We start from the raw sequence: 12,826 nt of genomic DNA on the forward strand, positions 1-12,826 counted from the left end.
CTTTTTAGAACTTTTAAAGAACCTATAGAGCAAAGCGATGCCACTTGGGATTTTAACTTGAGATCTCTAAATTGCGTCAAGTCGTTCCATACGTGAGTACAAATTGTAGCGCGCGGCACTGAATCGACTCTTCACGGTCTTCGTGTACACCCTCAGCTACGGCTGGCCGTCATCTAGTCGGTCGAATATTATCTAATAATGCTGGGTCTCAAGATTGTTGATAGTGTTGCGAACAGTACGTTCAGTAGACTGAGTATGTTGATCCTAAGTTGAGTAAAGCGCGCGAAACGCATTCATTTCAGGACGTGAATTTTCATAATAAAGTTGAACGACTTACAAACGTTATTCAGGCATAAGTCTTTCCATAATGAAATGCCAAACAATACTGAACAAAAATAACATGACAGCTTGACACGGCTCTCAGGCGTTCTACCAAAAAAGAGGCTATTGGAAAAATTACGACGTTATCGAAATAAAATGTTGTGTAAATAGTGGCCTTATGCTATGGGCGGGGCAGGTCTAATATTTATCGTGATCTGAATATAAGTTTTCAAACGTCTAGTTTTCGAATATGGAGGCCTCAGTGTTTATGGCAGATTTCTAACGTAAATATCGGTTAATCAGAGAGATACATAATTAAAACTGCACAGTATCAAAAATGTGTAAAATTTGAAAACTACTTCTTCTGGCTTCCGTATACCATTATAAAGGCCTGCACGGCCTTTGACAGTTTTCAATTTCGAGAAAGCTCCAACAAAGCACTGTCTGAACTAAATTCAACTTAAATTATTTTTTATAAAATGTTGTTCAAATAACAATAAATTATTTTCATTTGCAGGTGCAGATCAGGTTGTGGCTTCCTGTTGAACGTAGAGTCTGAAAAATCGCGCATAAAAAATAAAATCAAATCGAAAACTCAGTAATTTTAATGTGAGTAGGGCAAAAACCTTCGTGCAACTGCAATAAGACACTTGCAAGGCCTTTCAAAAAAATGTTGCAACAATTACGTCTGCTAATTTCCTAGCAAAGGCGAAATGTCACGACGAAAGCATTAATTTCCCACTGCGAAATCAAAAGTAAAAATAAGAAGTAAACGCAATAACAAAGAAATAATTAATAAAACAAAATAGCGGCAAGAAAATCAACGCGCCACTTGCAACAGCACGGAAGCTGCGAGTCTACACAGCGCAATATCCGCTCACCAGCGACCAAGGAGAGGAAACTCATTTGCGCCAAACTGCAAAACACGGCACAAAGCACAACGCAGACGCACGAGACGTTGCAACACTGTTGTTGCATGCAACAAATACCAACAACGCGTAAGCCGGTTAAGTATTTCATAGCGCAAGTGCAAGTGTAAGTGATTTATTGAGCTCAAGGTTGCAGCTGACAGCAGGTACATAAAATGCTGCACCAAATAATTACAACAACAACAGCAATTACAAACTGCTTATTAATTTCTTAAGCACAAATTCATTTACACACAAGTGCATCTACAACATGTTGCATGTGGCCATACAACGCTTGGCTTCAGCTGACGCTGCTAAGGCGGCGGCGGCAGCGGCAGCGGCGCTCCCGTCAACATCGTCCGCCGCCGCACCCGCAACGACGTTCGACAGCGCCAGCGCCGAGCAGTTGTGGAACAGTAATATATTCAATGATGACGGCAGTGGCGAGGAGTTGTACGAAGCGTCTGGCTTTGCGGTGTTGTGGAGCACCGACAGCAACAACAACAATGTCACATTTAATACCACAGAATTTGTAATGGCTTCCGCAAATGGTATACTTCTGCGTACGATCACTTCGTTGCAAGACGTCACGACGGTGGCGACAGACTTCGTTGACCATAACTTTGATCCGTATGAAACGCACGAGGACAACTATTGGGGTTTGCTGGCGCTGGTTTTGGTCTTCGCCACTGCCGCCGGCAATATTCTCGTCTGTTTGGCGATCTATTTGGAGCGGCGCTTGCAGAACGTGACCAACTATTTTCTCATGTCGCTGGCGATCACTGATCTTATGGTGGCGGTGCTGGTGATGCCGCTCGGCATATTGACGCTGGTGAAGGGTGAGTGGGAAAAAAAAGTTATATTTATAACAACGGTTTTTATTCAAAAAAAATATTTAAGATATTAGCTTCAAATTTTTTGAAAGTTTCTGTTTCAAATTTAAATCGTTTCTTAGTAAAAAAAAATTTTAAATTAATATTTTTAAATACTTTTTGTTCGTCGTGAGAGGACTTTACCACTCAATAGCCTACTCAGCTCTAAGTGGCACCTATTGACATACGTTATTCTACGTTCAACTTCGAGGCTGACAATATTGTTGGTGTTAATACTGGCTCCAAGATAAATGAAATTATCTAAGACTTCGAAGTTATGACTGTCAACAGTGACGTGGGAGCCTATACCCACAGTTGTCTTATACCGAGTTGCTGATGAGTGCGAGTCGAGCAGAAAGTCGCTCGGTGTCTGTTGTGATTGCTGCTTCTCGGCGTCGAACATTACTTGTGTTTGTTGACGTGCGTTTTTTGCTACACAGACACGGGGGTGTATCTCGGTTGAAACAAGATAGTGCTTCGAGTTGATGTTAGGAGCTCGGGGCGTACGCACGTCTAAAACATACATATCTTCTGTCTATCACAACATGATCGATTTGGCGTTTCGATCCGGAGACAGCCAGGTATCCTCGCGAAATTTCCTCTGCTGGAATTTAGTACTACAGATAACCATATTTCGGCCCCGGCGATCAGCCTCAACCCATTTAGGGTTGTTTTCTCATGAAGACTGAATTCACCGACGTTGTGCCAAAGCTCACCCCGGCGTTAAAGTCGCCAAATACGATTTTAACACCGTGGCGGGAGCAGCTCTCATAGGTGCGCTCCGAGCACTCACAGAAGGCAGCTCATATCCTCCTTCTCTTCTGTCCGGGCGTGGTACTTCGCTTTGATGCGGGTTGTGATTAGACGTTCGTCCAACGTGGTAAATGCCAAGACTTGGTAAATACCACAAGTACCTACTCTCCCAACCACCGCATTTTTTAACCGGCGGTGAAGTCAGCCACTACTCTAATGAGGACATCAATGAGTTGGGCAGCGGCACCTTCCCATTTAAGGGGTCGGACATTCCAGGTGCATGCCCACGAATCATAATCCTTAACATGTTTGCAGGGGTCGGTTGTTTCTTCTTCATTACTAAGGTTTTTTACTTGGCGGGTTCCAAACCCTAGGCACAACCTTATGGAGGGGATATTTCGCATTCTTACTTTAGCTCGCCTTCAAACGGATGCTCTTTGGTTACCCATAGGATACTTGGTCAAAGACCGGAAGTCGTGAGCTGCATGAGTCATATATAAAAGAATCTTGTCTGGCCATTCCCAAATAAATGGCATTCAGAGAACTTCCCTCACTTGCGTGAACTTCATCCTCCTCGAGTATTGGAGATCACCTAAAAGTAGGCGTGACGACTTCCATTATCTAATTTTCATATAGAGTAACTTGTAGTTTCAAAAAAAAATTTATTAACAAATTTATGATTAAAATTAAAAAAAAATATTTTTGAATTAAATTTTCAATTTTGAAAACTAAATTAAAAAAAAAAATTATTAAAAAATTTGCAACCCAAATATGTAAATCATAAATCATAAAATAAAAACTTATTTTCAATTTCACGTTCTGTCTATAAACACCCTGTATTTTCCATTAAATATCATTATCATCAGGACATGCATGCAAAAAAAAAATGTGAAAACCACAAATGGCGTTATTTTAATTATCTGCTCGGCAGGACATAGCAGCTACCAAATCCCCGATACCGCAAAACCCTTGTTAACTTGTTGCAACGTGACCAGAGCGCCGGGCTTAAGGTCAATAAATGCCAAATGGAAAATGAGAGCGGTAGGGCGAGAGAAAAACTGGTGAAGTAAATATTAAGTTGAACAGATTTTCAGGCGGGATTAACGGTTTAAACGCTAACATACATATGTAATTATGTATTTTCCAAATTATTACCTTTATTTAATTAAGCATTGGAATTAAAAGTGGTCAGTGGCATTGGCAAGCCTGTGGGGTTTCGGAAATAAAGATATATAAATGGAAAATTAACGCCGCATTGAAAGCAATTAGTGAATTAATTATAAAGTGATATTTTCGTTTGTTATTAAAAGATTCATTAGTGAGATTAATTTTCTGTGTTGATGATGTCTCAGCAGCAGTAGGAGACACTGATACATCTGCTACCGAATTATTTTTGTATTTTTTTAGGATCACTTTGACCAATTATGTTAATTAACGCGCTCAGTTTTCAACAGGTAATGCCTCATTTGTTGTGGTTTGGCTTCGATCGGCTTGGGTTGTCTAAATTGTCTTCTAGTTGCTGATGTTGACATATGTGTATTATAAATTAAGTCCTTCTTCAACCACTCAAAATAGTATCTCTTAGCATAAAAAATATGCAGATATTTACTTAGACCTTATTCGTTTGAGGCCAATATAAACTGGGACTATTCGCAGCGCTTTCCAAAAGACTCTTAGTCGATTTTTAGTGAAGCTGATACTACCTCTAATGGAGCTCAATTGAATTTTCTTCGTCGACACTATGGCAAGTGATTGTTTAGTTTGCCACGTCAATAAAAAGCAACAACTTGTAGTATTTTAATCAGGATTGAGGAATATCGTTGGTGCTGGAAGTCGTCGAGTACCCTGTTAAAGCAGAAGCTTGATACACAAAAAAGTAGTGAAGAGTTTGACTTACAGAATAGGACTGTCAGTACTGGCATTCGCACCCTAATGATTTATCCTAATGCTCTACTTGCCTGTGACTGTTAAAAAACAGTTCTCTTCAGGGGTAATACACTGATTATACCGACTCTCTAACTCTTCGATACCATTTTTATACTTTCGCAACAAAGTTGCTAAAGAGAGTATTATAGTTTTGTTCACATAACGGTTGTTTGTAAGTCCTAAAACTAAAAGAGTCAGATATAGGGTTATATATACCAAARTGATCAGGGTGACGAGTAGAGTTGAAATCCGGATGTCTGTCTGTCCGTCCGTCCGTCTGTCCGTTTGCCGGTCCGTCCGTGCAAGCTGTAACTTGAGTAAAAATTGAGATATCATGATGAAACTTGGTACACGTATTTCCCGGCTCCATAAGAAGATTAAGTTCGAAGATGGGCAAAATCGGCCCACTGCCACGCCCACAAAATGGCGGAAACCGAAAATGTATGAAGTGTCATAACTAAGCCATAAATAAAGACATTAAAATGAAATTTGGCACAAAGSATCGCATTAGRGAGTGGCATATTTGGACGTAATTTTTTTGGAAAAGTGGGGGTGGCCCCGCCTCCTACTAAGTTTTTTGTACATATCTCAGAAACTGCTATAGCTATGTCAACCAAACTCTACAGAGTTGTTTCAGTCAGGCACTTCCATATACAGTTCAAAAATGAAAGAAATCGGATAATAACTACGCCCACCTCCCATACAAAGGTTATGTTGAAAATCACTAAAAGTGCGTTAACCGACTAACAACAAACGTCAGAAACACTAAATTTTACGGAAGAAATGTCAGAAGGAAGCTACATCCAGGCTTTTTTTTTAAATTGAAAATCGGCGTGGCGTCGCCCACTTATGRACCAAAAACCATATCTCAGGAAGTACTCGACCGATTTCAATGAAATTCGGTATATAATATTTCCTTGATGCCCTGATGACATGAAATCGGTTCACAACCACGTCTGAAATCTCGATTATGACTTTATCATGCGAGAGTATAAAATGTTCGGTGACACCCGAACTTAGTCCTTCCTTACTTGTTGTAAGTAAGATCTCTCAGTTGCTTCAAAATAAGTCTCAGTTTTAGCGATACCTATTCATTCACAGAAAAATTTTTCGCAACGAGCATTCTTTTTGAGATCTGATAACAGGAAATATTCGCTGATGGTCGCAGATCTAGAAAATACAATGTATGCAGAAGAAACTTGAAGCCTAATTCATGGATTTTTGCCATCGTTTTCATTGACTTGTTTCACTTGCTGAAACAGCACTTTCTTGTTCTTCAAATGTGACAGTTTTTCGGCGTTCTCCAAATGATCCAATAACGCTATGTGATAGTCACTGTTGATCATACTTCCTTTTTCAGGGTATTTAAAATTAGTAGCAAGAGGATAAGGGAGCACCGATCCTCTCCCATACTGCCGATAACTGGTTTAGGGTATCTAGCCTTGATAGCTCATTAGTTTTACAGTTTCCTGCGATTCCGCTGTGGCCTGGCACCCATACCAGGCTTATCACAAATGCATTCGATGCTATTAATAGCGATGTTAGACAGTCTGCGACCAGTCCTAAATGAGTTCTCCGCTCTGCTATATGAGTGGATGGTCACTTCTCTAAAGGAGGCTGCACTCCGGAGCAGTAAATCTACTGCTACTTTATCAGGAAGTCTGAAGCGTATAAAGAGCTCTGGATAGCAGACCTCCATCAACTTTCCCTCCAAGCTTTGACCTATCCGTGAAGAAGTTCACAGCCCCTCTACTTCAACGTCTTCTTCCTACCCACAACTCCCTTGTCGGTATGTGGGTAGAGAAAACGCCGCTCGAGTTTGGTTTGGCGACTCCATGATCCAAGTCATCCGGCAGAAAGTCAAAGTACCCCATATAACTAATATAAATATTTTTGAACTACCGCTTGAGCTTTATCCGTCAATATGTTTAGAGATCTTAGTGAAAGTTAGTAGGAAGTTCTATTTAGCAATAGTGTATCGTCTTTGATTGTAAATCATTAAGGCAACACCTTCTTCCTCTTTATTGGCGTACCTTCTAACTTTATTTAAAGTATTTAAAATAAAGTTGTCAAATATGCCCCTTCCGCGTTTTTGCTCGGCACTCTTTTAATTTTAGTTGAAATTTAAATTTGGAATCCAAGCTTTGTGCTGAGTACAAAAATAGTAAATATCTTCCTTCAGCTGTTTGCCTTTTCCGCTCCTATACCTTTCCTTTATTAATTTTCGGTTTTTTTTTTTTTTTTTGGCATATCACTAATTTTGCTATTTTTAAATTCTTAGTCAATTTCTTTTCACTTAGATTTTCATTTTTTCCCACAAAATTACAATACAATTTTTCATTCGAGCGGCCAAAGCTGCTGCGCTCACTGCTTTTATGCACAAAGCCACCGGAAAAGGAAATATTTATTTTGTGAAGCAATTGCAGCGCAAAGAATCGCATTAGCTGTGAGCTGCGCACTAATATACAAACATATATACAAACATACATACCAGCTGCAGTTCAGATGCGGTGGCGCGCTATGGCTGCTTCATCTATTTCCGTATTCCTTTTTCTGTGTTTCGCTGACGCCRCAAAACTGCCAAGCGCATCCTTGGCGCTACTCAGTTTCAGCGGCTTTTCTTGACTCGATTTGTTTGCCTCCTTTACACAGCAGCAGCATTTTAGAGAAGCAAACACAACAACAAAATCAATTGAAGCAGAAAAATATAAAGGCAAAGCCTTAGAGTTATGGCAAGAAGCGCTGAAGCTCAGCTCACCTTTATTGCTGCTTTTTGTAGATTTTTTCTGCTTCCAGACAGTGGTGTGGCAGATATATTACAACAACAGATTGCTTTAGCTGTCACAAGCTGCATTGAAGCACAATGGAGCGTAGTCTGCATGATATAGAATGGATTTGCATGTGAGAGCTCCTAAACAAGCGCTTTTCAAATTCTCTTTTGTTGCCTAATTCACTTTCAACTGTTGCTTTTCGGCTGATTCTACTTTTAATGTCGGACTTTGTTGCATAGCCGCTGGCTTTTTCGCTGACTGAGCGAGGTTGAGGCGATTTTATTGTGCTTGTATTCAATTGTGTCTACTTTATGGTAAGATTCTACAACTGTATTCAAATTTAATTACTCGCGTGGAAGTGCATTTTTTCCAAGTGTTGCTTGTAAAGCTAATTTCATTTTTGCTTGGAACTTCTTGATTCCATTGAGTGCGTATTCGAATTATACAGAGTAGATGAGTCGATTTGGTTTTTTAGACTATATGTAAAGAATATTTTGGACTTAGTTCGGATACTCGTTTGTTCTGTACCCTTCATTAGCTCTTATTTCAGGCGACCGTCATTCAAGCGAAAGTGACTTACATCAGGGATATTGTTGATGGCGCCACTGTGAATGGCGATCAGTGCTTGTCGGAAGTGAGTTGCGTCCGAAGACTGGTCGAGAGTGTCACTAGGAATAAACGACTTCACGTCAATTGGGTATCGGGTCACAAAAGTATCGAAGGAAATGAAGTTACCAAGAGTAATGAGCGAAAACGTGTACTAATCACAGTGCTGACATCAGCATCAGATCATTAAGACATTATGGTTATCATACATATGAACTATTTCTGTAACACATCATACTTAAAGTTACTCATACGCCACGGCGGCTGCTCCTCTGCAAATGCCTTCTTTAAATTCCTAATCTTATGTCTTTCAATTATTTCGATTCTTCTGTGCGTCCTTTCTATTTTCGCAACAAAAATGCAACACAAAAACAAAAAAAAAAAAAAAAATAGGTATGATAATATATGCCTTCCGTAAATGTGAATTAATTTGGCTTCATCATAAATCTTAAGCGCACGAACTGTTGACAAAATAACTTTATAACTACAGTATCTGAAAACGCATAATTTATGCGCATATACTTACATAGTAGCACATATTCGTTTGTTTGTTTATATGCTACGTGATGTCATGCTTCTTATAATATAGCTGTAGGAGTATATAAGTGTGGGTGCGTGTCATGCGAGCGCCTCATGCATTCAGCCTAAAGCTGCTGCGTGGCTTAAAGCGCGCTTGACTTCGCCGGCAACATTTCATTTAACCTTAATCAGTGAGTAATGAACAACTGTACAACGACATAAGCTTTTAATCGTATATAATCTGTAGCATAATGGCTTTTGACTGTTGTCACTGGCTGATTTGTGAAGCTCTTTGAAATTTCGCCGTCGCCGTAACTGTCGGCCCAAGATGTAAGTGCGCGGATATTAGAGTGGCTTAAGGAATATATTTATATACATATAATATATAATATATAATATATAATATAGTTTCATCTACGTAAGTATTTCATTTTGTGAGCGTATATATATATCTGAACTACGAGCTCCTCTAACCTCTAAGCTGAGGCTTACATTCATATGAATCATACTATTCTGATATTACATTTTGCCTTTTAAACAAGTTTTTCATTAGTTTTTTTATCGATATTTCGATATTTTTATCGATTAAAAAAACAAAAACCGATTAAAAATAAATATAGATATTTGAGAACTTTTATCTATTAAAACCAAAAAATACCGTTATTTATATACTTTTTTATATTGCTTTCGGTATCAATAAAATGTCCCCAAACACAGTTAACCGATATAAGCATTTTTTAATTAAGAAAAAAGAAATAACTTGCACAATAGTATCGAAAAAAGTAATAAATATTATTACAATTATCGATTTTGCTACAAGATATAGATATTCCGATATTTTTATTTTAAAAATTATCCTTTATGAGAAAAATATCGATATTTGTTTCTCAAGTAGGAAAAAATTTGCATACAGTTATTTTTACCGCATGTGGTTGGATTTGAAATATTATAAAAGTTATCGATTATAATATAATTTTTCAAATGACATACAGTTTCTTCAATCGAAAATGATTTGTTCCAAAATACTTTAAAAATGAACATCAGACAAATGTCAATATTTTTTACTCAAGTACGAAAAAACTATATACAATTTTTCCCGAAATTTTGTCGATCTAAAACATTATAAAAATGATCGATTATGAGCTAAATGTCGCTCTTTCGAAAATTTCTTCTCATGTACGAAAAAAATTCAACTGTGTAATTTCAACACAGATTTTTTTGTTCTAAAATATTTTAAAAGTTATCGATTAAAGGATATTATCTTTTGTACAGAAATTCTTTTGATCTTAAGCATTGTAAAACTAATTGATTTTAATCAAAAAATCGATATTTCGATATATTTTATAACAAAAAATAATCAAAATAAAAAATCGATAGTTTCATATTTTTTAATAAGAATTTGTTAATAAGTAAGAGAAGTAAAAAAATGTATTGCAAAATTCAGCAATTATTTTATGAATAATAAAATTATCCTTCCCTTTCTTTATTGGCGTAGACTTACCGTTATTACACTAACGAAACTTAAATGCGACTTGTAATTTATTTACAATTTCAGGTTTTTTAATATTACATATTGTTAAGTGTTTAAGAATAATCGATATTTTTTTTAATCGATTTATATTTACCTCTTGTTTAAATTAAAATGCGATTTTTAATGTATTTTAGATATAAGTTCAGGCTGTTTTAATACTACCTTTTTATAAGTATATAAAATTAGTCGATACAATTTTGTTATCGATTTCCGATAACTATTTCGTGTAAATTAAAATGCGGTTTGTTATTTGTTTTATTTTCTGGCCCTTTTAATACTACTTGTTTAAAAGTAATCGATAAAATGTCGTCATCGGTTTCCGTTAACATTTTAGTTAATATTTAAATGCGGTTTGCCTTCTGTTTTAAAGATTTAAAAGTATTTAAAAATAATCGATAAAATTTTGTTATCAATTTTCGATAAATATTTTGTTTAAATTAAAATGCGATTTGTGATTTATTTCAAACATAATTTCAGTCCCGTTTACTAAGTTACTTTAAAAATAAGTGTTTACTAAAAGTGTTTAAAAATAAGCGATAAATTATTGTTATCGGTTTGCGAACCTATTTTGTTTTTGGGTATTGAAAAATAAATTATATCAATTTCAAAATTAAATGAGTTACTTAACCAATTGTCATAAATATAATCGGTATATAAATTTTTATCGCAAATAATTGGTTGCGAATTTTTTAAAATAGAAATACCTAAAATTACGATCCAAATTCAAAAATTTACAAACTTAGTTATGAGAGTCAAAATGTTATAGATAACAAAGTTGCTGTTTACTTAAAAGTTTTGACCTTTTTCTGTTTTCAAAACTCGATTTTCGGTCACTTTAGAGATCAACTGATGTGGCTGATTGAACAACGAGGCAACGTTTTGGAAAGCTCTAGCTCAAAAACTATTTTAGTTAGCAGTTTTAAATTTTAGTACGATATTTCTAAAGGTAAAAGCTATCGAAATATGCAAAAAAATAAATAAACAGTTTTTGAAGATTCTACAATAAGTGGTCTAATTCTACTGTCACTTTTATAACTCCAGCAGCTTTCTTTGCGTTGATTTCGCTGCTGTTGTTTCCAATTTGATGCCCACCAACTGTATACATCGATATAATTGTCAAATTTATATTTGTTTGTGGTTTCCATTTTAGTGCCCACCAACTGTAACTCAATATATTTCACTACTCGCTACCATCCGCACGGTTAGCTAGAATATTGGCGGCGTCCATTAAGCTTGCTTTCATAATAAATTCGTTTAGCTAAATGATGCTGTGCATTACTGCAACCATAAACTGGATTCACACATACACACCGACGCACATAAAGTCAATGGAAAATATGATAATAATAGTCCGCTGACCGAAATGGCATAATAGGCGCTCACGTGCCACAAATAGCAAAAGGAACAGTCATCAAGGTACGCGTGGAATAGTTGAAGCGCTAAAAAAAACGAAAGAAATGAGATTTGAGTAAAGGCGACATACACCGAGCACTGCGTACATCTTTATTTGTGCATTCATGTGTGGCAATATTAAAAAGTGTGCTGGTGTGCGTGCCACTAAGTTCTTCAAGAGATTAAGAGGATAAAAGAAGTGTGTGCGCACACGCACCCAAAAATAAGAAACTCACACATGCTCACTACTAAATGTGACTGATAACGTAGTGTTATGCAGCAGCAACAATAAGCGACAACAACAGTGGCGAAAGTTTCGCGCTGCCAAAGTGCCAACGAACACATTTTCGTTTGTCATTAATCTTTACGCCTTAGCGTAGTAACAAGAAAGCACTAACTGTAAATATAGCTACACATGTAGGCATATGTGTATATATATGTGTATATTATATATGTATATGTGTGCGTATGTGCATGGGTTAAAATCCATGAAACACACACCGTCTCACGCTTGCAAAGCTGGCGCGCTGCAGCCTTTTTACTTGAAAAGGCTTGATTTTGTAGTTTATACGATTGTTGTTTTTGTTGTTGTTGCTGCTGGTGTTTTACATTTTTACCTTCGCCATAGCCTTCGGCGCACAAACTCACCTGACGCCGTCTTGGCAGATAAGAAAATTACAAAACCTCATGCCAAGTAAAGGCAGCGTAATGTTGTTGTTGTTGTTGTTGCTGTTTCTCAACGTGTCTAGCGCTGATGTGCTGCCAGCATGTAGTTTTGCTTAAGCGATGCAAAACCTATCCGGTGCTGTTTACGAAGAGTTGTTGAGTCTGATTTTCAGCTTTTTTCTCGCCTTCTGCCTTAAGCTGAATTATCTTCACTCTCTTTGACATTTCTGCTTGTGTTTTTGGTGCTTAACTCTTTTTGCTGCCACAGCCTCGTTTCTGCTCACATGTTGGCCGACACAAAAGGTGCCTGATAAATCGAGAAGACTCAATTCTTTTGTTTGTCTGGCACATTCGGTAATTGGAACTATACCATAAATATATGTAAGTTAACACAACATTTTATGAACTTCTACATAAATTCCATTCCCACATTATATGCTAGAAACATACAAACCGTTTGCATACTTTGGAGTCCTATTACAACCAAAAGTGCAACTGCGCTAAACGCGCATCCGCTAAATTCTTAAGTGAGCGAAACACGCGCAAACCCTTTTAGCTGAC

At 37.1% G+C, this 12,826-nt stretch overlaps 1 protein-coding gene across 1 annotated transcript in view; it reads left to right on the plus strand.

Moving 5' to 3' along the window:
- The first annotated feature begins 1,500 nt into the window (after positions 1–1,500).
- LOC108976314 overlaps positions 1,501–12,826 on the plus strand; it is a 137,281-nt gene continuing 125,955 nt past the window's right edge. Inside the window, exon 1 of the mRNA XM_018945339.1 lies at positions 1,501–2,068. Within this exon, the coding sequence (XP_018800884.1) occupies positions 1,501–2,068 (568 nt within the window). The remainder of the gene's footprint in view (positions 2,069–12,826) is intronic.

The sequence above is a fragment of the Bactrocera latifrons genome, unplaced genomic scaffold (genome assembly GCF_001853355.1).
Source record: "Bactrocera latifrons isolate USDA-ARS-PBARC rearing strain unplaced genomic scaffold, ASM185335v1 scaffold_75, whole genome shotgun sequence".
NCBI classification, from domain to species: domain Eukaryota; kingdom Metazoa; phylum Arthropoda; class Insecta; order Diptera; family Tephritidae; genus Bactrocera; species Bactrocera latifrons.